The sequence below is a fragment of the Oncorhynchus keta genome, chromosome 2 (assembly GCF_023373465.1).
Source record: "Oncorhynchus keta strain PuntledgeMale-10-30-2019 chromosome 2, Oket_V2, whole genome shotgun sequence".
In the NCBI taxonomy this organism is placed as follows: Eukaryota; Metazoa; Chordata; class Actinopteri; order Salmoniformes; family Salmonidae; genus Oncorhynchus; species Oncorhynchus keta.
This window is the reverse complement of record NC_068422.1, coordinates 77,242,486-77,269,526: the sequence shown is the minus strand read 5'-3', so window position 1 is coordinate 77,269,526 and position 27,041 is coordinate 77,242,486. Positions and strand designations below refer to the sequence as shown.

Genomic DNA, 27,041 nt, shown 5'->3' with positions numbered 1-27,041 from the left:
CAGGACCTAGGGCCACAAGAGAGAGAATGGATCCCAGCTCAGAGTCCGCAGAGAAACACTAGAGCCCAGCAGTTCCTTCGCTGCAGTCAGATCTCATGAGTTCTCACTGCACCAATATTCATTATTACACACAAGCACAGAGCTCAGCTCACACTCGCCTATGTTTGGTTAAATTTAACTTCACCTGACTACAACAACACAACTATAGCTATGGACTCAAGCAGTTCAAGGTATCTACAGTAACTCCCAGCCCACCACAGTATAATATTACCGTGAGTTACGGCAGAGCCGTAAACAGATACTTTTACTCATGAAACCACAAGAGGACATCGGCCAAGTATTTCATAGGAATATTACTCAAGGTTCCACAGTTCCCACAGGCAAACCAGGAAATTACATTTTAAATGGTTAGATTGAAGGAAAAAAATGGAATGAAATGTATCAAATATATGAATCAAGGCTGAGCATATCAAACCCAGAGCCATATATACATGCCATTCTTTGGGGGGGATATAGCATATCTAACCTTCCCCCGTTCACTACTCAGCTTTTCTAACATCATTTTCACATCCCTCATCCATTAAAACAGACAGAAACAGTATAAAGAAATGTCTTTAAATATATTTTATAAGATGCGCTACTTATGTTTTGGCATTTTAAATATAAAACATCTTATTACTTTTATCTTATTACTTTAATCTTATTACTTTCTCATGACATTATTTCAAAAAAAAGTTTAACATATTATTCACTGAATATATACAGCTCTATTTCCTGGTTAAAGACTTTAGTAGGGTTTAAAAATTCCAGATATCCCAGTCAGAAGATTCCCAGAATTAGGAGAAAATAAGCAGGAAATCGAGAATTCAGCAATAAGGATTTCTGGAAATTCTGGACATTTTGGGAAAGTTTCAGGAAATTTGCAACCGTACACATGAGTTAATTCTCAACAACACAAGACAACAGTATCCTGATGCTACACGATCGTGGAAAGATCTCTGGACCATCAGGTAAGAAGCACCATCTCTAGTCTACTGGGATGACTGGTTGTGGTTCTTCCTTTCCTGCCAGGACTTCTTCCTCAGGTCCAGCTCAGTGTCTGTGAAGGCTGCTGGGCCCCAGTTAGTCATCCTCTGTGGTCCTTTATCGCCTTCACAGACATACACAGACAGACGGAGAAAGAAAACATCACAGACTGTATTCAAACAATAGATCAATAGAACAAAGTCATCAATAGCATTGTAATATGAGTATGGGGATGAGAACAGAACATGAACATGCAGTGGAGGACATTCTACTATGGTGATGTTGGCCTCTCTCATTCTTACTTACCTGGCTGGACGAGACGGACCAGTCCCTCATGCTTGGCCACCTTGTCTTTCCAGCTCTTGGTCTTATTAGCTGCCTGCTCCAGTTTCATTCTCACCTCCTGTAACACAAACACACACACAGGGTGTATCCATATATCTCAATGATGGCAAGTACAAGTCTGTTTAAATAATAAATACGTTTTGCGGTTGTTCTTGAAGTAGAGACAGTTCTCAGTGATATCACCACTAGATGGGAACAGAGTGCAAGGAGAGACCTCTATGACGGTTTTGTGTTGCGTTGACGGAGGAGTAATTTGAGAAGAAGCCAAGTTTGGCGCCAGGGACTGTTTCTGGTTCAAACGTCAGGCAGCCTTCCACTGACTCAACACTATGTTCAGCCGAATAAAGGCCAGTACTTGCTCACAGACATATAGGTCTAAAGAAAGTACTTCCTGACAAATTTGTTTTTATCTTGTTTATGAAATGGTCCAGCAATACCTTACTTTAAGTGAAGTGTTAATAGGGGACATGGTCCCTACTAACAGCCATATTGAAACACAGACAGGGTGTTGTTCTCTGACCTCGTACTGCTCCAGCGCTCCATGCCTCTCTCTCTCAAGACTCTCCAGCTGCAGCATGGCTGCCTGCAGGGCCATCTCTTTGGCCAGCCGGTCGCTCTCCAGCTCCTGCTTCTCAGCCTGGGTCTGGGAGATGGCCCTCTGCTGCTGCAGGTGGATCTGCTCTAGCTCCGCCCGCTTGGCTGACTCCTCCTCCAGAAGCCTGGGTACATGCAGAAACCGACACACCACATGAACCAGTCACAGACAGACACTCAAACAAATGTTGGGTGCAGTTGCCTGAGAATGTGAATGTTAACATCTATACACAGTCTTCTGATACACAACTATTTTTGTGCACTAATGTACACTCCATCTGTGTGTGCTGTGTACCACATGACACCCGTTTCCCTATATAGTGTACTACCTTTAACCAGTGCACATACACTGAGTGTACAAAACATTAGGAACACCTGCTCTTTCCATGACATAGACTGACCAGGTGAATCCAGATGAAAGCTAGGATCTCTTTGTCATGACTGACCACGAGAATCCATAGGTCAGATCAGGTTTGCAATGAATAACTTCAATCAGACCCCATTTCACCCGTAGAGGGGGGAGGAAAGAACTAGGTGATTGACACTCAAGTCATGTTGTAAATAAAGGGAGAAGATCCAGGCTTGCACTCTCCAAATTCACCAAAGGAATGTGCTTTGTCTCAACAGACCTTTTCCCGCTGAAACTCTAACACGTTAAAAAGCAAATAATGGAACAATATTTCTAATGTAGAACTGTGGGGAATTGTCAGAGGCGATCTATACAACACAAATGTCATATTGTTTGTTATTTTGTGATGTCATTAAAAAAGGAAATACTGTAACTTGGAAAGTATACACACTACATGGATAAAGTTTCCATACTATTGGTTGTGCATGTAATATGGAAAATTATTCAAGTGTTTTTGAAAAGTGAGGAATGTGATTTGAGAAGTTATAAGAGATAATTGTTTTCCAAAACTTTGCACAGTGAGTAATCACCGCCCCAGAGTGAGGTCAGGGAGCATGCAAGCCAGCCGGAACCGGCTCAAAATATTGAAACAGAAAAAGCGGTAAGCGGCAACTACATGTTTAAAATGGTTTGAACTTTGAATCTCAACAGGAGATGGAGACGATAAACTCACCTCCAGGACAATCACTGGTACGGCTGATTAGCTGTCCTAAGTAAAGTATCTTCAAAAATGAATTTAAGTAGAGTAACCATCCTGTTACTCTGCTCAAACCATGTATTATGCTACATTCATCACCCCACTGGGAACCCATTGATACAGCTGGCTAGCCTATAATCTAGAATTTTATTTTACCTTTATTTAACTAGGCAAGTCAGTTAAGAACAAATTCTTATTTTCAATGATGGCCTAGGAACAGTGGGTTAACTGCCTGTTCAGGGGCAGAACGACAGATTTGTACCTTGTCCGCTCGGGGATATGAACTTGCAACATTTCGGTTACTAGTCCAACGCTCTAACCACTAGGCTACCATGCCCCCCGAAGAATGAATGGAAGGAAAATCAACTCTGTAGTTCTGTTTAGGACTACATGACTAGTCACCAGATACCGGACAATTACGAAGAAGGACAACAGTAGAAGAGTTGTTGAAACCATTTTGGACAATCAGAGCCTTACAAGCGTGCCGCGAAAAGGCCCAACACCCTTTCCAAGGCTGCCCTGTTCACTGAGAAATCCCCGGCGAACCCAGGCATTTCACGTAAATACATTCATGATGTCTTGCTCAAAGCGGGCAGCGGTTCTTGTGCAAAGTATATGGTTATTGTAGGTGACAGTAGGTTCTGAATGTGGCAATGTTAAGTGTCTCTGTCCCGCTCCATCTCTTCTTTAACAAGCATCCATGTTGTTGTCATTCCGCTAGGGACCTGTTTTCAGAGTATTACATCTCCAGTCTATAACCGGTGTGGAGAGTGTGTGTGTTTAGCCTGTGTTCCCATTTAATTAGCTAGTAATTAAATAATTAAACCAATTTGTGGAGTACTGAATCATAATTAAGGCTCAGGTTTTTGCAGATGCAAGGAGGTTACGACTGTTCAGAATGATGATATGACACAAGGTTATGATTAATAAGTTGACTGTTTATAGATGTGATAGGTAAAGACCTTTTGGATTTTAATTCAGGAGATGGTAACTCTTTAAAGAACCGCTCTCGTGGTGCCCCAGATCCTAATGAGTTCATTGTTACATTATTCATTTAATTGTATAACAATTAAACATAGTTAGTTAATTAGATAAACATGAGGGCAAAAGGGGAAGTAACTCAATATTATAAATGTGTTCCTAATGTTTTGTACACTCAGTGTATGGCTATGAGTGTGTCAAGTGTGTGTCAAGTGTGTGTTGCGTCTCACCTGGTCTGTAGTTTGCGCATGGTCTCCTCATCCTGCCTGGCCTGTCTCTCATCCTCTAGTGCATCCTCCAGGCGGTGGTACATGTCCTCCAGCTCCCTGACACGCTGCAGGTACTGCTCCAACTCACTGGACTTCTGGGCCACCTGCTCCTCCATCTGCTGACGAACCTGACAGGGGACAATGGACACACAGTTTGATATGATAATCTGGACACACAGACATGAATGCATGCACGCACACACACGTGCACACACACCACCACAGTACAAAGTAGCATGTGGTGTGCATATGACAATTCTGTTTAGTGTAGATTTTCCCAGATAACTCCACAAATAATACTGTTACTCATAATGTGAGTAATAGTAATACTAATAGTAATACTACATTGTTATTCATCAAACGCAATGATTCAAAGTCATGAGATAAGTCTTGCTGAGCAATATGTTGTTTGCAATGATTCTGAGTATGCACTTCCTGGAACAGAGCTAGTGTAGCTTTGTGGTTGGTTACCATTTTCTCTCTCTCTAGGTCCGTTCTGTAGCGGTCCTGCAGGTCAGTCTGGGTCTGTTTTCTCCTCTGCTCCTCCAGAGTTGCTGTGGCCACTGCCTCCTCCAATTTCTGTCAGGAGCCAAGGGAGAAGAAGCCTTAACACTAGAAAAGCCTGGCCTCAAGGAAACGAGTCACCAACACTCTGGATAACATAAAAACAGCCTAACCAGCTCTGCTAGGGCAAGTAGTGAGGTCAGAGTGAGGTGTTCTCTCATGTCTGGAAGTAGCTAGCAAACGTTAGCTTGGGTGCTTGACTGCCATTGGAGTTGAACGCTCGGATCAACCCTACTCCTTGGCCAGAATGTCCAGTGTGCGCTCTGAATTTACAAACAGACAATCTGACAAAACTCTGGATTTACAAACGCCCCGAGTGCACTCTGGCACTCCAGATTGAATTTACGAATACACCCAAAATCGTAAAATGACTTGCTAGTAATTTGTTATGCTAACAAGCTAGCAAGAGGTTGCATAGCAACAACATCAACCTCCGGTAGACAGGAGAAGCACTAGTGCTCAACTGAAACGATACCGTTTGTTTAGAGCAGGGGTGTCAAACTCAAATACCCAGTGGGCCAAAATGTAAAACCTGAACAAAGTCACAACATTGAACAAATTAACCTTTTAATATGGACCCAAACAAGTTTTGCTTTAACATTGAATATGGAACAAGCATCGCTTATTACCATGCAGTAGTTTATGTGTCGGGGGGCTAGGGTCAGTTTGTTATATCTGGAGTACTTCTCCTGTCCTATTCGGTGTCCTGTGTGAATCTAAGTGTGCGTTCTCTAATTCTCTCCTTCTCTCTTTCTTTCTCTCTCTCGGAGGACCTGAGCCCTAGGACCATGTCCCAGGACTACCTGACATGAGGACTCCTTGCTGTCCCCAGTCCACCTGGCCATGCTCCTGCTCCAGTTTCAACTGACCTGAGCCCTAGGACCGTGCCCCAGGACTACCTGACATGAAGGCTCCTTGCTGTCCCCAGTCCACCTGACTGTGCTGCTGCTCCAGTTTCAACTGTTCTGCCTTATTATTATTCGACCATGCTGGTCATTTATGAACATTTGAACATCTTGGTCATGTTCTGTTATAATCTCTACCCGGCACAGCCAGAAGAGGACTGGCCACCCCACATAGCCCGGTTCCTCTCTAGGTTTCTTCCTAGGTTTTGGCCTTTCTAGGGAGTTTTCCTAGCCACCGTGCTTTTACACCTGCATTGTTTGCTGTTTGGGGTTTTAGGCTGGGTTTCTGTACAGCACTTTGAGATATCAGCTGATGTACGAAGGGCTATATAAATAAATTTGATTTGATTTGCTCTCATGTCTGGATATAAATAAACGTTTGATTTGACAATATATAATTTAATTTACAAACGCCCGAGTGCAGGCACTGGAGACATGCAAAATTCTGAATTTCAAATGAAAAAACACATCAATGGCATTCATTTATTAAATAAATAACAAATTTAAATAAAAATTTGCTTTAACATTTGGATACAACAATATATAATTTAATAGTGGAGACATGCAAAATCGATTTCAAATGAAAAAACACATCAATGGCATTCATTTATTAAATAAATACAATTTAAATAAAAATTGTATGCCTCTTTTCTATTTGCAGCCTTCTGATTTAAATACCAAAATCAACTTTTTCCACTGGCTAATAATTTTACAAATAAAATGATAATAAATCAATCAACCATTCAAGCCCATGCCTTGTAGCAAGAAAAAGTGCACAAAGAAAACGTTAATTATTGCACACTGGTCTAATCTGATGTGCCCAAGCCAGATACCTGGCATCTCTTCTTGGATGCTAGTTCATCAATGTCTGGGCTCAAGCTCTGAGCTGAAGAAATCCTCAGTATCGAGCGAAGATGTTCATCAGTCAGACGTCTCCTGTGAGTTGTTTTGGTCATCTTCATCGAGGAGAAAAGTTGCTCGCATAGATAAGTGCTGCCGAACATGGAGAGCATCTGAGCAGCTTGGGTGCGGAGCTGAGGCATTGTGTCAGGGATGAACCGTGGAAACTGTGCGGCGCCCACAGCATCATACTTTGACTTCAGCGTGTCGTTGCACTGGAGTTCAATCAGCTCCATTTGGATGTTGTTTGGTGCATTTTCCACATCAACTGCGAAGGGATTACTAAGCAGTTCAAACTTGCATTTCTGGGCATCGAAGTCGGCAAATCGCCGGCTAAACTCAGCGGCGAGAACACTGAGTTTTTCAGCAAACTGTGCGCATGGGAACACGGCGGTAGAGATCTGCGCTTTTATGGATTGGCAGCAGGGAAAATGGCAAGGGTTTCCTTGCAGCATCTGATTCTCCCACAGGCACAGTTTAGTTTTGAAGGCCCTCACTGCAGCGTACATGTCTGTGATGATGCGCCCCCGCCCCTGAAGCTGCAGGTTCAGCGCATCGAGATGGCTCGAGATGTCACAGAGAAAGGCCAGCTCACACAGGAACTTTTGCTCCCGGAGCTCTGCTGTATCCTTCCCTTTGGTTTCCAGGAATTTACATATTTCCTCACGCAGCTCGAAACATCTGTTCAGTACTTTTCCTCTGCTTAGCCATCTCACCTCTGTGTGATACGGCACCGTCTGCGTATTCCGAACCACACTCCTCCAGAAAAGATTTAAACTGCCGGTGATTTAGACATTTGGCTCTTATAAAGTTAACTACCTGTGTTACTGTGGTCATAACATGTTCCATCTTTAGGGCTTTGGCACACAGTGCTTCCTGATGTATGATGCAGTGGTAAACAGTTAGCTCACCTGCACAGTTCTCTTCCCGCATCTTCTCCCGAACCATGCCCACCAGTCCACTCTTTTTACCGCACATCGCTGGCGCACCATCTGTCGTTAATCCAACAAGTTTATCCCACGGCAGCTTTATTTCAGTTACACATTTGGAAACCTCCTCAAAGACTTCCTTTCCTGTGGTTGTGCCATGCATTGATTTGAATCCTAATAGCTCCTCCGTAACACACAGATTTGAGTCCACTCCACGGATGAAGACTGACAGCTGAGCAGTATCAGATGCGTCGCAGCTCTCATCCACAGCGAGGGAGAACGCAACAAAATCTTTTCCCTTTTCCATCAGCTGGTCATACAGATTGGTGGCAAGATCACATGTGCGATCAGCTACTGTGTTCCTGCTCAGGCTCACGTTTGAAAATGCTTGTTTTTTCTCTGGGCATACGAGGTCACAAACCTTCATCATGCACTTTTTCATGAACGCTCCCTCATTAAAGGGCCGGGCTGATTTTGCGATCTCTGCTGCCACTATATAACTAGCCTTTACAGCAGCCTCGCTTTGTGATGTGGCTTTTTTAAACATATTCTGTTGTGAAACCAAACTTATTTTCATCTCCTCTACTTTCTGGCTCCTTTGAGTCATGTCCAGGTCCTTGTATTTGTCATGGTTTTTCGTTTCATAGTGTCGTCTAATGTTGTACTCCTTACTTACAGCCACGTTGACTCCACAAACAAGACAAACAGGTTTGTCTTTTACATATGTAAACAGATATTCTGCCTCCCACTTGTCCAGAAAGCTCCTGTTTTCTGCCTTTCTTTTCGCCATTTTTGGGAAGGGTTAGCTCGCTGACAGTTGTAGCGTCTATGTTGCTATGACTACTGTCACAGAGGAGAGAGCGTTTCTGGGTCCTGTCCTGATTGGCGCGCGAAAACAGCAGAGCATTATGGGATTCGTAGTATTAGTGGTGAATGCCGGCGGGCCAGCTCTAGTAGTAATTTGGTATTGTCTCGCGGGCCAAATATAATTACCCCGCGGGCCAAATTTGGCCCACGGGCCAGAGTTTGACACCCATGGTTTAGAGTATACCTTAATTAACTAAGAGTATGTAGTATATACTCATTAAGTATGTATATAGTATGTTAGTATGGGTATTTGAACACAAAGTGATTTATTAGACATGATTTAAATAATAACATTAAAAAGACAGCATGGGGGCTTTAAGGAACATTATGAATTTAAGAAAATGCTTTTCAAAAGAACAGAATAGCATATTTTGAGTTTAATATATATTACTGTGGTTTGAGTGTTGCCATGGAATCGCAGTAAATCTGCCAAAATGTTATATTTTGAAATCGAGTTCAAGGGGTAATTTTTAAGAGTTGTTTAACAAGGATATGCGATTTAGAATCTGCTCTTTCTAATACTATAATACATATCTAGACATCAAAACGTCATACCTGCTTGAGACTCTGTAGGAGAATGTAGGAGAAGTCACTTTTTGGAATTCCTTCCCCTGCCTCTGTGTCAAGATGTATTACTACCAGTACACTGCTGTTCATTGGTTATTGGTTTCCAATACCATAAGTATTTATCCATTTATGCTGCTACTGGTCATTACTACTCCTGTTTACATGAATAAATTACCATTAGTATATGTCACGGATCCCTCTGGAACTGTGTCATTACGCACACCTGGTCCCCATTTCCTTGATTAGTAATTGTTCACCATGGTCTTGTCAATTGTGTATTTATTTGAGGTACTCCTCGCTCTTTCGTTTGGGTCTCAACCCTGTGTTTTGTATACGTGTTTGTTTGGGCTTTGTCCCCATGCCTTGACATGGCACGCTGTTATTTGGGTAAATAAAAACCCCTGTTACCTATTTCTGCGCCTGTATCCCTTTATACCAACGTGACAGTATATTACCATAGGTATTTATATATTCCTGCTACCAGTCACTTTTCAGCACTGCCATACTGCCCCAGAGTGGTGCAACGGTCTAAGGCACTGCATCCCAGTGGAAGAGGCGTCACTACAGTCCCTGGATTGAATCCAGGCTGTATCACATCTGACTGTGATTGGGAGTCCCATAGGGCGGTGCACAATATAAGAATTTGTTCTTAACTGACTTGTCTATTTAAAGAAAGGTTAAAACAACAACAACATGTTTGTACATTTGGTACTGGCACTGACTCTGTATATAGATGTCTCTTGTTTTTTTATTATACTATTTTTATATGTCATACTTCACTGTTGGTCAGGGATTGCAAGTTATGCATTTCACTGTACTTGTGCATGTGACAAAAATCCAAACTTTGAATTCCATGCTGCGCTATTAATCAGATTCTTTATATACAATTTATCAATAGATAATATTCTCACCCATCAGCTGCTCCATGGGTGCCCAGTGTGGCAGCCCCCTGCTCCAACCTTTCCAGCCTGCACATGTATGTGTTTTTCAGAGGGGTTGGGATAAAGCAGAAGTCACATTGCAGTTGGACTTTGTGTACATTTGATGAATAAAGTGATATCAATCTTAATCTATTGTCAGTCTTGGCTAACTCGATTATTATTATTATTAATATTATATGTGTGAAATGAATTCGTATATAGTTTAGGTGTAGTTTTGAGGGGCCATCATCTGCCTCACAGGCTGACTGCCAGTGAATGACTGGCAGTGAATGAGGTGCAGGGGGGAATGTCCTCATAAAATTGCTTAGAACACAAATTCTGTTTGTGATATTAAGATTCTAACAACAACAGTGTGTTATATATACTTATTTAGGAAAATTCAAGGACGGGTGGGACATGGCTTTAAAAATTACAATTAAAAAAGTACATTCGCTTGATGTCAACTTGATGGTGTTAATTCAGCCATTACACTCTCAACTAAAGGTTACTTTGGGGAAACTGATAGAGAAAATCCCTCAATTCAACAGGCTTTAAAAGGAACTCGTCTTTGAGTTTGGTCTAAAGGAGAAAACAATTATATTGGACAGGCTGCTGCTTTTCAGTGGGACAAGCTACACTCATTAGACTTATCAGACCCCTGTATAATATGTTTATCCTCTAGAATTGTGACAATACAGCAACAAAATAATATAAAAAGATAAGGACTTCTTTCAATTGGACAGTGGTAGTTGATCTGATTTTTAAATAATTTTAGTCATTTAGCATATACACTCTTATCCAGAGCGACTTACAGTAGTGAGTGCATATATTTTCATACTCCCCCACCCCCTTGGGAATCAAACCCTCACCCCTGGTGTTGCAAGCGCCATGCTCTACCAACTGAGCTATACAGGATTTGAGTTGAGAACTTGAGTAGAAAAGAATGATGCATAAGAAGAAAAGCTGGGCCTCCAGATGCTGGTGCAAAGGGGGAAGTGGGTAGTCTGAGACAGATCTAAATAACCAGCAGACCAGCACCGGAATACAGGCATCAGCTCTTTCACAGGTGTCCCTGAGCCAGCTACGTTTGCATAAGTGCTTTTCCCCCCTCTTCTCAGATCTAATGAAAAACAAGGCAACAGTAAACATGTCGTCCCCCACGAATGATGCAGCACCCCCATTGGGCCAATCAGTGTAATTTTGTAAATTACGGATCTCTATGGCAAGACGAATCATTCACCCAAGTTTAGTCAAAATCGGGCCAGTGGTGTCTGAGATATCGCTTGGGTTAGCTAGACTCATATCCCTGAGCATGTGGGCCAAATTTCATCACTCTGAGTCAAACAGATTAAGCCTCTAAGGTTGATGTCCGCGCCCCGTGAAAATGTAATTAGCATAATACATCGCATTGGATTCGTCTCAATTCACTGCATCTGCCTATGTCACACTTCCACATCTGAGGTGAAAGCTGACAAAGATAGAGCGGTCAGACCATGAGACATCCCAAAAATCGGTCTTCTCACAAAATCATCTGTAGCGTCTGAAAGTTTTGGCATATAAACTATTGTTCTGCTCTAGGACGCCCACAGGCCTCACAAGGTCCCCCAGTACCAGTAGAAAAAAATGAATGGATGTACTGTATATATGGAAACTGCTTAGTGCATTAAATACATGTAAAAAAATATATATAAATATACTAATGTTTCCTGATCTTTCTTATATCTCTCAGATATAGGACAGACACTTCAGAACAAACTTCCTTTAGATTTTTTTTTGGGGGGGGACTATCTGTTGTTCCATGTAGTGCATTTGTTATTTAATGAGTTTGTATGGGCTAATAGCAGTAAGGCCAAATAACAACATTCATCAAAACAAATGGTATATATTTGTATATATAGGGTTGAAAAGCGGTTCCCAGTTATGGTTACCGTAACTCCCAACAGACACAATCCTGTTTCGGAGCTCTACGGACAATTCCTTCAACCTCACGGCTTGGTTTTTGCTCGGACATGCACTGTCAACTGTGGGACCTTATATAGACAGGTGTGTTCCTTTCCAAATAATGTTCAATCAATTAAATTTACCACAGGTGGACTCTAATCAAGTTTTAGAAACATCTCAAGGATGACCAATGGAAACAGGATGCACCTGAGCTCAATTGAGTCTCATAGCGAAGGGTCTTTTATGTTTAATAAACTTGCCAAAAACAGTGTTCGCTTTGCCATTATGGGGTATTGTGTGTAGATTGCTGAGGATTGTTTTTATTTCATCCATTTTAGAATAAGGCTGTAATGTAACAAAATGTGTGGGGGGAATCAGGGGTCTGAATACCTTCCGAAGGCATTGTATAGCTAGCTACATCTATGGGCTATGTTTTAATGAAATGTGTAATGTGCAGCAGCCTATATCATATGTGTATTGGATAATGACACAATAATTTGGGCTTGGGCTAATAAAATGTATTTAATGTATTTAATGAGCTCATCAGGCTCAGGTAGCATCAGATTGAATTTTTGATCAAAGCTCTAATCAAATCCAGACAGGCCTATTTATATGCTTTATAATGACACTTCCGGTTTTGGCGGGAAATACCGAACATTTGTAAAATACCGGGAAAATATTCAACCCTATTCAAGGGGTCTTAAAATTCAAAGTCATATAAGAAAAGGATCCTTGGTATGACCTTCTTAAAACAATTCCATGTAGCTTAGTAACCCCCCCCCCCCCTGTTTATTGCCAAAAATAAGGGGTTAAATACATGTAAAAAAAATGTTCCCTAATTTTTCTTATATCTCTTTGTAAGCCATGAGACAATTGAGACATGGATTGTGTATGTGTGCCATTTAGAGGGTGAATGGGCAAGACAAAATATATAAGTGCCTTTGAACGGGGCACGGTAGTAGGTGCCAGGTGTACCGGTTTGAGTGTGTCAAGAATTGCAATGCTGCTGGGTTTTTCCCACTCAACAGTTTCCCATGTGTATCAAGAATGGCTCCACCTGAAGAACATCCAGCCAACTTGACACAACTGTGGGAAGCATTGGAGTCAACATGGGCCAGCATCCCTGTAGAATGCTTTCGACACCTTGTAGAATACATGCCCTGATGAATTGAGGCTGTTCTGAGGGTAAAAGGGGTGCAACTCAACATTAGGAAGGTGTTCCTAATGTTTTGCACACACAGTGTCTATGCATTTATGTGCCAGACCATGCCCAGAAGGAATGTTTATTGATCAATAGAGGCCATGTTGTTCTATATACTAGTCTGGAAAATACTGCATTGAGAGACCTTTGTCCATAGATGCCACATATCAAGTTTTGTGCAAATTGTTCATTTGGTACAAGAACAGTAGTGTTTTAAGTCTGCTTCACAACTTTCAAAATGGCGGAAAATCCATCATGACGGACCTTATGTGTCCTTAAGGCAGAATTGTTCCTTGTGAGGAAAGGGACCTATGTAACGAATTTTATGACTTTATGTCAAACGGGGTGAGGGGTGTGAGCTTTCAAAACTAGCATTTTGAATCTGTTGTTATAGAGCCACCATCTGGCCAATCAGTGTACTTTTGTAAATGCCGGCTCTCTATCGCAAGACACATCGTTCACCCAAGTTGTCAAAGTCGGGCCAATGCTGTCTGAGATATCGCATCTGACTAACGTATGAACGTACGAACGTACTAACGGACGGAGACAGATCCACAGTCCCCTCCCCGATTTTATCATGGGGGACAATGAATGATCTGCTTCTGAAATTAATAAACATTTCTAACATAATATGTTTGATTCACTGCAGTTGGGAATTAAAACCTCTTAGGGATCCCCTATGGCTAGAATCCCGTTAACGGGACCGATTTGACAACATCCAGTAAATTGCAGAGTGTGAAATTCAAAAATACTAAATTCGTATTATTAAACATTAATGACGATACAAGTGTTTTACATCATTTAAAAGATAAACGTCTTGTTAATCCAGCCGCTTGGTCAGATTTCAAAAAGGCTTTACGGTGAAAGCATACCATTCAATTATCTGAGGACAGCGCCTCACATTCAAAAGCATGAAAAACATTTTCCAACTAAACAGATGCATCACAAAATTCAGAAATAATGCTCAAATGAATTGCTTACCTTTGCAGATCTTCATCTTTTTGCAATCCCAAAGGTCTCAGTTACACAATGAATTGTTGTTTTGTTCGATAAAGTCCTTTATATCCCAAAAATTTCAGTTTATTTGACGCATTAGATTCAGAAATACACAGGTTCCAACTCTCCCAACATGCCTACAAAGGATCTAATAAGTTACCTGTAAACTTGGTCCAAACGTTTCAAACAACGTTTCTAATCCAACCTCAGGTACCCTAAAATGTAAATAATCGATCAAAATTTAAGACGGAATAAACTGTTTCCAATATCGGAGAAAAACAACGAGGAGCACGGTCTCATTCACACGCACCAAAAGACTAGAGTCCACCTGAGTGACACTTAGAAAGAATACAACTACTTCTTCATTTTTCAACAACAAAAAATTGAACAATTTCTAAAGATCTAGTGGAAGCCATAGGAACTGCAATCTGGATCCTAATAATTCGAGTTTCCCATAGAAAAGCATTGGAAAATCCAATGACCTCAACAACAACAAAAAATCCTGGATGGATTGTCCTCGGGGTTTCGCCTGCCAAATCAGTTCTGTTATACTCACAGACATTATTTTAACAGTTTTAGAAACTTTAGAGTGTTTTCTAGTTTACTTTGGGCACCTCAGTCATCCAAACTTCCAAATACTGCCCCCTAGCCTTAAGAAGTTAAGGTATGTTTTTTAGTTTTACACTAGTCAAACATGGGTCAAAGTTAAGCATGAGACTTCACGGTAATAGTGTTCATTAATGAGGAACTGAAACTCCTCTGGGAGTAACAGAAACCACAGCCCCCCAGATAATACTATGAGAGCATCTGAGTCGTGGTGTGATAAATAACAAATAAACCTTCACTAAATCAATTGTTAATCTAAACAGCAATACTTAACTACTTTGTATTTATATTTGTATACATGTCAACAGTATATATAATAAAGGGTATAGGAGAAAGCAAGTAGAGAGAGAGAGAGAGAGAGAGAGAGAGAGAGAGAGGGGGGGGGGGGTTCCTTGACTCGGGAAAGGGAGGGTAGGTAAGCTCTGACCTTTCATTCTGTCCATTATAATTGAAAGTAGTAAAGAGTAGCGAGAACTCAACCATATAATCAGCCTATTGTCTTTAACTATCACACCTCCTTCACACAGCCACTGGACTTTTCCATCAAGTTCTTTCACCACAGACTTGGGAAGTACTGAAGCATTTTACAAATACTGTAACATGCTCATTATAATATATTTTATACCTTCAGGAGTAGGCTACCTGTAAAATGACATCATGGATCAGGTTTACTGAGGTCAATCGACAACTGGTAGTATATTTCCCAAACTACTATAATAACCCTACAATATAACTACTACAATCACCCCTGATGGATCATGAATGTGTCCGATTTAGTCTGGGTTGTCTCAGCTGAGAGAGTGGAAGAATGTGTGACAGGTCTGTTGTAAAATGCTTGGAAACAGGCCTGGATGAGGACAGAACCTGTGCCTTTGACCATAGAATACAATCAACATTGTTAATTGTTCATTAATTCTTAAGGGGCTTACAGCCCCAAGGCAGAGAAGTTAACTGTCATTTACAGCAGACAAACAGAGGACAATACAAGTGTGATTGGTAACAGGGAGAGGTGTGAGGATTCCCTGTCCTGAGAGAGCAGGTCAGTTTCTGTGGGGGTCTATAGTTCTGAATGAAAGGTGGTTTAACACACTGAATAACATTTTAATGACAAGTAGTGTGAAGCTACATAGCAATTATGTGACAGAGAGAGGGAGAGAGAGAGTGAGAGAGACAGAAAGCGAGAGAGAGACAGAGGGTCTGCTATATAAATGGATGGAAAGTGGTGTTTGGGGAAAAACATACAACATCGTAAAATCCACGTACACAACAAGTGTGCGGTTAAAATGGGCAAAGAAAACGCAGACTTCTTTCCACAGGGCCGTGGAATGAGACAGGGATGCAGCTTGAGCCCCACCCTCTTCAACATATACTGTATATTAACGAAAAGTTAATATACAGAGATGGCCACCTCGCTTCGCAATCTTAGGAAACAACATTGCCGCAGAAGGGGCAGATAGAGTGGTCTTCTGGCCAGGCTCCGTAGACGGGCACATCACCCACCGCTCCCGAGTATACTACTCTCTCGTCCAGTCTCTTGACAACAAGGTAGATGAAATCCGAGCAAGTGTTGCCTTCCAGAGAGACATCAGAGATTGTAACATTCTCTGTTTCACGGAAACATGGCTCACTCGGGATACGTTATCAGAGTCGGTACAGCCACCTGGTTTCTTCACGCATTGCGCCGACAGAAACAAACATCTCTCTGGTAAGAAGAAGGGCTGGGGTGTATGCTTATGATTAACGAGTCATGGTGTGATCATAACAACATACAGGAACTCAAGTCCTTTTGTTCACCTGACCTAGAATTCCGTACAATCAAATGCCGACCGCATTATCTACCTAGAGAATTCTCTTCGATTATAATCACAGTCGTGTATATCCCGCCCCAAGCAGACACCTCGACGGCCCTGAAAGTACTTCATTTGACTTTGTAAACTGGAAACCACATATCCTGAAGCTGCATTTATTGTAGCTGGGGATTTTAACAAGGCTAATTTGAAAACAAGGCTCCCTAAATTTTATCAGCATATCAAATGCTCAAACCAGGCTGGCAAAATTCAGGATCATTGTTACTCTAACTTCTGCGATGCACACAAAGCCCTCACATGCCCTCCTGACCACGACTCAATTTTGTTGCTCACAGCCTATAGACAGAAACTAAAACAGGAAACACCCGTGCTCAGGTCCGTCCAATGCTGGTCCGACCAATCTGATTCCACGCTTCAAGATTACTTCGATCACGTGGACTGGGATATGTTCCGGATAGCGTCGAACAACAACATTGATGTATACGCTGATTTGGTGAGCGAGTTTATTAACAAGTGCATCGGTGATGTTGTACCCACAGCGACTATTAAAACCTTCCCCAACCAGAAACCGTGGATTGATGGCAGCATTTGCACAAAACTGAAAGTTTCGAACCACTGCTTTTAATCAGGGCAAGGCGACCGGAAACATGACCGAATACAAACAGTGTAGCTATTCCCTCCGCAAGGCAATCAAACAAGCTAAGCGTCAGTATAGAGACAAAGTATAGTTGCAATTCAACGGCTCAGACACAAGAGGTATGTGGCAGGGTCTTACATTCAATCACGGACTACAAAAAGAAAACCAATCCCATTGCGGACCCCGATGTATTGCTCCCAGACAAACTAAACAACTTATTTACTCGCTTTGAGGACAATACAGTGCCACTGACACAGCCCGCTACCAAAACCTGCGGGCTCTCCTTCACCGCAGCCAAAGTGAGTAAAACATTTAAACGTGTTAACCCTCGCAAGGCTGCCGGCCCTGAAGGCATCCCTAGCCGCGTCCTCAGAGCATGCGCAGACCAGCTGGCTGGTGTGTTTACGGACAAATTATATCAATCCCTATCCCAGTCTGCTATTCCCACATGCTTCAAGAGGGCCACCATTGTTCGACCTAAACGACTATCGCCCCGTAGCACTCACTTCCGTTATCATGTAGTGCTTTGAGAGACTAGTCACGGATCATAACATCTACACCCTACCTGACACCCTAGACCCACTCCAATTTGCTTACCTCCCCAATAGGTCCACAGATGACGCAATCGCAATCACACTGTACGCTGCCCTAACCCATCTGGACAAGAGGAATACCTATGTAAGAATGCTGTTCATCGAGTACAGCTCAGCATTTAACACCATAGTACCCTCCAGACTCGTCATTAAGCTCGAGACCCTCGGTCTCGACCTCGCCCTGTGTAACTGGGTCCTGGACTTTCTAACGGGACACCCCAGGTGGTGAGGGTAGGAAACATCTCCACCCAGCTGATCCTCAACACTGGTGCCCCACAAGGGTGTGTTCTCAGCCCTCTCCTGTACTCCCTGTTCACCCAAGACTGCGTGGCCATGCACTCCTCCAACTCAATCATCAAGTTTGCAGACGACACTACAGTGGTAGGCTTGATTGCCAACAACGATGAGGCGGCCTACAGGGAGGAGGTGAGGGCCCTCGGAGTGTGGTGTCAGGAAAATAACCTCACACTCAACGTCAACAAAACAAAGGAGATGATCGTGGACTTCAGGAAACAGCAGAGGGAGCACCCCCCTATCCACATCGACGGGACAGTAGTGGATAAGGTGGAAAGTTAAGTTCCTTGGCGTACACATCACGGACAAACTGAAATGGTCCACCCACACAGACAGAGTGGTGTAGAATGCGCAACAGCACCTCTTCAACCTCAGGAGGCTGAAGAAATTTGTCTTGTCACCAAAAACACTCACAAACCTTAACAGATGCACAATGGAGAGCATCCTGTCGGGCTGCATCACCGCCTGGTACGTTAACTGCTCCGCCAACAACCGTAAGGATCTCCAGAGGGTAGTGAGGTCTGCACAACGCATCACCGGGGGAAAACTACCTGCCCTCCTTGACACCTACACCACCCGATGTCACAGGAAGGCCAAAAAGATCATCAAGGACAACAACCACCCGAGCCACTGCCTGTTCACCGAGGTCAGTACAGGTGCATCAAAGCTGGGACAGCTTCTATCTCAAGGCCATCAGACTGTTAAACAGCCATCACTAACACTGAGTGGCTGCTGACAACATACCGACTCAAATCTCTAGCCACTTTAATAATAAAAAAAATTGATGTAAAAAATGTATCACTAGTCACTTTAAACAATGCCACTTTATTTCATGTTTACATACCCTACATTACTCATCTCATATCTATATACTGTACTCTATACCATCTACTGCATCTTGCCTATGTCATTCGGCCATCGCTCATCCATATATTTCTAGTGGGGCAAAAAAAGTATTTAGTCAGCCACCAATTGTGAAAGTTCTCCCACTTAAAAAGATAAGAGAGGCCTGTAATTTTCATCATAAAAAATCCAGAAAATCACATTGTAGGATTTTTTATGAATTTATTTGCAAATTATGGTGGAAAATAAGTATTTGGTCAATAACAAAAATGTATCTCAATACTTTGTTATATACCCTTTGTTGGCAATGACAGAGGTCAAACGTTTTCTGTAAGTCTTCACAAGGTTTTCACACACTGTTGCTGGTATTTTGACCCAGATCAGTCGTCCTGGTCCCTTTGCAGAAAAACAGCCCCAAAGCATGATGTTTCCACCTCCATGCTTCACAGTAGGTATGTAAGTCGCTCTGGATAAGAGCGTCTGCTAAATGACTTAAATGTAAATGTAATGTAAATGTGTTCTTTGGATGCAACTCAGCATTCTTTGTCCTCCAAACAAGTTGAGTTTTTACCAAAAAGTTATATTTTGGTTTCATCTGACCATATGACATTCTCCCAATATTCTTCTGGATCATCCAAATGCTCTCTAGCAAACTTCAGACGGGCCTGGACATGTACTGGCTTAAGCAGGGGGACACGTCTGGCACTGCAGGATTTGAGTCCCTGGCGGCGTAGTGTGTTACTGATGGTATGCTTTGTTACTTTGGTCCCAGCTCTCTGCAGGTCATTCACTAGGTCCCCCCGTGCGGTTCTGCGATTTTTACTCACCGTTCTTGTGTTCATTTTGACCCCACGGGGTGAGATCTGGGGTGGAGCCCCAGATCGAGGGAGATTATCAGTGGTCTTGTATGTCTTCCATTTCCTAATAATTGCTCCCACAGTTGATTTCTTCAAACCAAGCTGCTTACCTATTGCAGATTCAGTCTTCCCAGCCTGGTGCAGGTCTACAATTTTGTTTCTGGTGTCCTTTGACAGCTCTTTGGTTAATAAACAAGTAGAGAGAGAGAGAGAGAAAGGCTATGTGCACACTGCCCACAAAAAGAGATGGAAAGTGAGCTGCACTTTCTAACCTCCAGCCAAATGTATGATAATATAAGAGACATATTTCCCTCAGATTACACAGACCCACAAAGAATTTGAAAAAAAAAAGTTTTTTGATCAACTCCCATATCTATTAGGTGAAATACCACTGAGTGCCATCACAGCAGCAATATTTGTGACCTGTTACCACAAGAAAAGGACAAGTGAAGCACAAAAAACAATGTAAATACAACCCATATTTATGTTTATTTATTTTCCCTTTTGTACTCCAACTATTTGCACATTGCACAAATGTCTACTATTTTACTGTTCATTTCTGATTTTTTATTTCACTTTTGTTGATTATCTATTTCACTTGCTTTGGCAATGTAAACATATGGTTCCCATGCCAATAAAGCACTTTGAATTGAATTGACAGAGAGAGGAGAGAGGGACAGAGGGAGCGAAACACAGAGAGAGAGAGAGAGAGAGAGAGAGAGAGAGAGAGAGGGAGGGACAGAGAAATAGACAGTACCTTCGTCATGGACTCCAGCTGTCTATGCTTGCTTTCATTGGCTATCTGCAGCAGCCTCATCCTCTCCTCCAGCTCCCCATGCTCGGCCTGCTGTTTCTGCCTGAGCTCCCTGCGCCGTAGCCTGGCCTCACGGTGCGGAGAGGGCAGGCCCAACCTCAGCAGCTGGATGCATGTTTGGATGGCTGGGAGGGGAAGTGAGGAGAGGAGAGTCAGATAAAGAAAGGCTGGCTGCTTTATCTAATGCAGCGCCCTCACACCCTGATACACTCACATCACTCTGGCCCAGCTGTATGTTTAAGTTCCTCTGAGATTTAAAATAAACCCTAATGTGGTGAGAAAAAAGCTTTGCCGTTTACAGAATATGTTAAGATGGTGGTTTGGGATTGGTCACTTTACCTTGAATCCATTCTTGTTTCCTCTTCTTATCTGATGCGCTGATCTCAAAGCTTTTGTCGCTGCACTTGACTATAAAGAGGCATTTCTTCCCCTCCTTGTCTGGTAGAGACTGCAGAGAGAACAAGACGTCACACACTCACTGCACACTTCCTTGCGTTGACCACATTAACCCTCTAGAGTTTGATGAAACATTGAATTTGTGACTCATTTCAGGAAACTAGGTGTATGTTGTGTGTCACTACTTCACAGGAGAACCCTTTGAACGTAATTTTTTTGGGGGGCAGAAATGCCTTCTGGAACATGTGAACTTTCATGTGCCTTAATAACAAACTTGTGGGCCTCCCGAGTGTGCCACTAGAGATTCTGGGTATGAGTCCAGTCTCTGTCCCAGACGGCCGTGACCGGGAGACCCATGGGGCGGTGCACAATTGGCCCAGTATCGTCCGGGTTAGGGGAGGGTTTGGCCTGCAGGGGTATCTTTGTCCACTCGCACACTAGCGACTCCTGTGGCAGGCCAGGCACTGTGCACGCAGACACGGTCGCCAGGTGTGCGGTGTTTCCTCCGACACATTGGTGTGGCTGGCTTCCGGGTTAAGTGGGCATTGTGTCAAGAAACAGTGAGGCTTGGTTGGGTTGTGTTTCGGAGGACGCACGGCTTTCGACCTTCGCTTCTCCAGAATCCGTACAGGAGTTGCAGCGATGAGACAAGACTGTAACTACCACAAAATACCACAAAATTGGGTAGAAAAAAAGGGGTAAAAAAAACAAAAATCAAAAGATCAAAAAAATAACATTTACAAGCTTGTATGCCATCTGTAAATACTAATAATATTGTTAAATTATGAGCCTAGTTGGTTTAGCCACAGAAAAAGACAGAAACGTTTCCGCTAGCCATGATTGGCTGAGATAATGGATGGGCTGGACATGCCAAGAGATGAGTTCGGATTGGTCTGCCATGTAGCTCGATTCTGTCTATAACATGAGCTGGTCAGAATGTGTAGGTAATCCTTTCTAACACAGCTTTTTTGAAAGATATCACGTAGTAGAACTGCAAAGGTGTTAGTCTCCACTTTCTGGAGGACCGAGTTTTGAAATCAGAATGCGGACGCTACAGACGTTTTCGTGAAAATACTGTTTTTTCGGGATGTTTCATGGTCTGACAAACACCGCTCTAGCCCTGCCACCTTTCAGCGCAGATACGGAAGAACAATATCGGTGGATGGGGTGGATTGAGACACAGCCAATGCAAAAAAACATATATCTCCAACTTAAACAGATAGATTTTGATGGGGATTGTTTTATTATGTTAATTATATTTACGTGGGGCCGCGGAAATCGTAGGCTATGGGTTAACAATGCCAAAGGAAGCTGGTTAACAAAGGTGGGCTAGCATGCATTCCAACACTTCACACAATTTATTTAGGACTGAAATGATAGCGTTAAGAGTGACGAATGGAATAATACATTGTTCTTACCTCCACACAACAGTTGCGGTCCAGCAAAATGTCCCCCTTCTTGTCAGTGAGGTCCTCACTCACATAGTATGACATAGAGTTTGGTCCGAGCACAAACCAGCGCTCTGTCCAATTTTTCCTTTTGTGGCCTTTTTTCATCATGTAGCCCTTCAGGAAAAAATACATGAATCTGTCACACTCAGGATTGTAATATCTTATCTATATCCATTTTATTGTTACCCCCAGCAGAGGTCTGAAGGAGGTCAGTGTAGAGTAGACAGTCACTGTGTCCCAACTAGCACCCTGTTCCCTATGTAGTGCAGTACTTTTCAACAGAGCCCTATGGGTTCTGGTTAAAAGTATTGCACTACATAGGGAATATGGTCCCATTTGGGATGCATAAAGAGTAGAGAGAGAGGGTACCGCAGGCGAACCTGTCTGAGAACATCCAGTATGAGCTCCTGGAAGACCTCAGAGATGCCCATGGACAGGGTCTGGCGGTTCATGCCCTTACTAAAGTGGCCCATGCCAACCAGCTCTATCAGCTCCCAGGCACTCGGGCATTGCTGCTTCCTGTTCAACATGAGCTTGTAATCATCAAACCTCTCCTGATTCCAAATGCCTCCCATGGCCTCCATCAGCTTCCGCAGGAAGTACTCAATCTGGAGGGGGGAGGAGAGGAGGGGAGGACGAAAGGACACAACTAGTCAGTCCTGTGGTATGAATGGGAATTATTTTAACTGGAAGAGCATAACTACTGCTGAACAAATAAGATATGTATGTGCATTAGAGGTGTTGTCTTGTGTCTCACTTCCTCTGTGATGATGACCAGTGGGTATCTGTCTTCAGACAGGAAGTTGAAGATGCACCAGACCTTGAAGGCATCATCGTTGGAGATGAGAAGATGGCTCATGTTGATGTTTTTCTTGAAACACAGGGTCCAGCACACATTGTTGAACTCCAGTATGTCAAAGTTATCCCTAACCTGTAATTAACATAAATAAAGCCAACATTTACACAAAACAGAACAACTTCCCCTATTTTTCTTCAACATACTGTAAGTAAGGGCAATAAGATTAAAAAGGGTCAGTAGTAGCCTAATATTTCTCTGCCCTACGTTGTAGCCCACATGATGTGAAGTACAAACATAATGTTCTTCGTCTCTTCATTTCAATTCAAGTCAGATTCCGGAGGAGAAAGGCAAGGAAATAGCCCCCAAGTACAAATAGCGCTAGGACTAAAGCAGTTTACTAATTGACATCAGTGTTGGTGTTATTGCTATGGAAACAGTTGGCAAGCCTTGCAAGTCTACAGATGTGGGCTATATCTGATGGTCTGCCAACTCGAGAACGAAGGACAAAAACTTTGAAGATCACTTCATGCTTTATCACTGGTGTTTACAAAGTCAGTGGATTCATTACCAATGATGACTGCTTGAATATTAATAAGGACATCAGTAATTATTATCTCTCCGATGCCAATAGATGGGCCTTTAAAATGTTACTTCCCATGCACTGCCGAAGTCATAATAAAACTCCTTGTATGCTATTTTCTTTTTTTATCTCACTCAAGTCGTGTTCTGATTGAGTCGGTCTCTATAAATTTGCTATCACAAAAAGGCTCCCAGGCCCCAAAAAGTTAGAGAACTCTTGCAATACGAGTAACAACAAAGTGTTTACCAATCAGATTGTGAAGCTTTTCTAGAGAACAAACTCAGCGAAAACCAAAGACTCTGCATCATGCAATCATCATGTTCTGGAATAGATCTATAGTAGTGTGCATGTTAACCCTTCACTTCTAAATGCAATGTATGACACATGAGGAAATGGTAGTAGCGGATGTAAGTTGAATGGACGTTTGTTTTGAAATGAAGGCTATATTTTCTTGTACTCGTTGCAGTAATTTTCAGCACACATGTTTTTTTCATTCGATAACTCACAATGGTGGGTCTCACACCTCCTTGATGGCTGTGAAACAGAACGATTCTGCCACTCACACAGTAGACATACCATAACAATGGCAGCCTTGTTCAAGGTCAAACAAATCCTGTTTGCTCCATTTATTTCTCAAAAACCAATACATTTTAATATCAGTGACATGCATATCTTAAAAACTAAGATAAATACTGAAAATAGCAATAACGCTCATCATATTATGAGCAAGGAAAGTTATATACAGAAAAACATTGATTTAAACAAATTTTCTAAAGGCACCCATAAAACACTTCCCATTAAGTCGTATCATCCCCTATGGGGATACGGCACTCCAGAGTTACACCTCATACTCCTAGAGATCTAGAGACTATGTCCATTCTAGTGGTTATATTTCTATGGACCTAACATCCCAATGAAATCCCCAAACAGAGCCCTCCACTAACAAACCCACTGAGGTGAGGAGGATGACGCAGTAAAATGTCAAACTGACATTGCACTCAGGCTGCTGAGCACCTGCATTGTTAGGAGCTAGTAGCTACACTTGCTACAACATCTACTAAACTGTGATCAGATAAACTTTGATTTGAAGTCTGCCAACTCCTTGTCACTTTTATTTAATTTAAGTTAGTTAAGAACAAATTCTTATTTTACAATGATGGCCTACCTCAGCCAAACCCTCCCCGGGTGTGATACAGCCTGGGATCAAACCAGGGTCTGTAGTGACGCCTCTAGCACTGAGATGCAGCGACTTAGACTGCTGCGCCACTTGGCAATGGAGTTGGAAAGAGCACAAACAAATCTGGGACCAGGCTAGGTGCTCTTACTGCTCACCTTGTCCAGTATGAATCTATTGAGGTAAGGCATGTAACCCTGGTTGGACACAGGGCCCTCATCATCATCCTTAAAATGCTCCTCCAGTGCCACCGGGTCATGGGGTACCTTCATCACGGTGCACAGGTTATGAGAGAGCACCTGTAGAGCCACAGTCAGATCAGATCATGCAGTCAGGGAAACCATTGCCGTCATAGTAATATCATTCACCAGATACCACCACCCCCAATGCTCAGAAGCATTTTATACAGGATATGCACAATGAGTCTGGGGGCGAGGTTACTGCCATACTGTTGGTATTCACTTGGCATAGTAGAGATATGACGCTACAGTAATATTGGGGTGTCCAAAGGGATATCAAAAGGATTACTCATACAAGTGGGCATCATACTTCCATTAACACAATTACATGGAGATTTTTCAAAAGGATCTCTGTTTAGTCTAAGATCACATTGACATGCATGACTAAGCATGTGTTGCTGTCAGTTCAAGCATTGCTGCCCAAGCATTACTTCTGTTCCTTCCTGGAAACATTTACAAAAAGGGTGTTGAAAAGTTCCTTGTTGAGATGTAGAGTGAAGTAAATATATAAAAATAAATCTTATGATATTTATAAACAAGCCACTCATGAACATCTATAATCTAGACAAATGGAACAGACTGGACTGTCTGAAAAATAATATTAACAATGGATGGTTGACAACATTTCCCGATAGGTGCTGAATGAAAGGTGAAAAGACTAAATTTCCAGACATTGAAAATACTTATTTTCTGGATGTCGAAAGTATGTATATACACGTCTATGATTGGTTCAGGTTTTGTCCAGTCCGGACCAAAAATCAACGTCCTTGGATGTTGAAATCAAGGCCTGTCTGGACTGCACCAAAATGAAACACAAAAAAATACAGTCAGTGCAGACAGCACCAAAAAAAACGGACCAAAGAAATACGTCCATGAGACGTTGAGGTCGGTAAATGTTTAGTGGAGTGTCTTCATCAGAGCCTGGCTGGTACACAGACCACCAAGCAGACAGACAGACCCAGACAGGAAAAGAAGACCTAGCCTTCCAAAGCAGTGCCCCTTGCCTTTTACAATCTCAACACTTTTACTGTAGATTCTGTTCAAATTACAGAATATCGCGTGTAAAGCAAGATTATCATCAAGGAATGCATGTCCCACATTCATGGGTATCTGTCAATCAACAAAGGCTATTTCCATAGAACCATTGTTATTCCTGTTTTTGTGAGAAAATGCTAGACATAGACATGAGTAAGAGAAAATACTACTGATATAAGCAGAAACTGAGTAGCCTGTGAGTTGAGGGACAGCAGAAGTTTGTCTTTACTTTGCTGTCGATGTTGCCGACTGAATTATCACTTGGCAGTTGACAAGTGAGGGAAGCGAAGCAACACAAAAGTATAGTGTATAGTGAATTATACATGGTCAAATATTTTTTTATCCAACTGATCAGAACTTTTTGTTTGGGTCTGATATTTGGATCAGCTAAATGAGAAAATATTCCACGGTTAGAATTAATTTAGATTTCGGTTAATTTATCAAAAAGCAAACAATCGTTAATTTGACTTCATTATGAAATAATACTGTAGGCCTAATTACTACGCTTTAAAGCCTACCTTAAGCTGTGATTTGGACACTTTCCCACTTTGATCCACGTCCAAGGCTGTGAATGCATGCCATATTGACTTCAGAAGTTCATCTCGTAGTAGTCCCATGTTCGTAGCCCCTAGTGCGCTCGATGTCAAAGTAAAGCTGCAACTTTTTCGGACACTGACACATAAGACAGTCACGTGATCGAGTGTCGCAGCAGGAAACTGACACCGTATCACCCAATGACCGTGGGCTCTACATAGCGCATAGTTGTGAAGCTTTCATCAGTATTCAATTGTGATGAGTAAACGG

The 27,041-nt window shown here is 42.3% G+C and overlaps 1 protein-coding gene across 2 annotated transcripts; it reads right to left on the bottom strand.

The window, feature by feature from the left end:
• Window positions 1–609: 609 nt before the first annotated feature.
• On the bottom strand, window positions 610–26,924 carry LOC118360567 (switch-associated protein 70-like). 2 transcript variants are annotated; one of them, XM_052484233.1, is made up of 12 exons: window positions 26,756–26,924; window positions 25,122–25,262; window positions 23,168–23,341; window positions 22,791–23,018; window positions 22,378–22,524; window positions 20,903–21,011; window positions 20,507–20,688; window positions 4,793–4,900; window positions 4,283–4,449; window positions 1,892–2,090; window positions 1,333–1,429; window positions 610–1,150 (listed from the first exon to the last, which is right to left on the bottom strand). In XM_052484233.1, the coding sequence occupies exons 1-12, from the start codon at window positions 26,852–26,854 to the stop codon at window positions 1,032–1,034; spliced, it is 1,770 nt and encodes a 589-aa protein (XP_052340193.1). In that variant the 5' UTR covers window positions 26,855–26,924; the 3' UTR covers window positions 610–1,031. The 2 variants fall into 2 exon arrangements, with proteins under 2 accessions (XP_052340193.1, XP_052340198.1); XM_052484238.1 differs by lacking the exon at window positions 25,122–25,262 and having other exon boundaries at window positions 26,756–26,900.
• Between the last annotated feature and the right edge of the window lie 117 nt (window positions 26,925–27,041).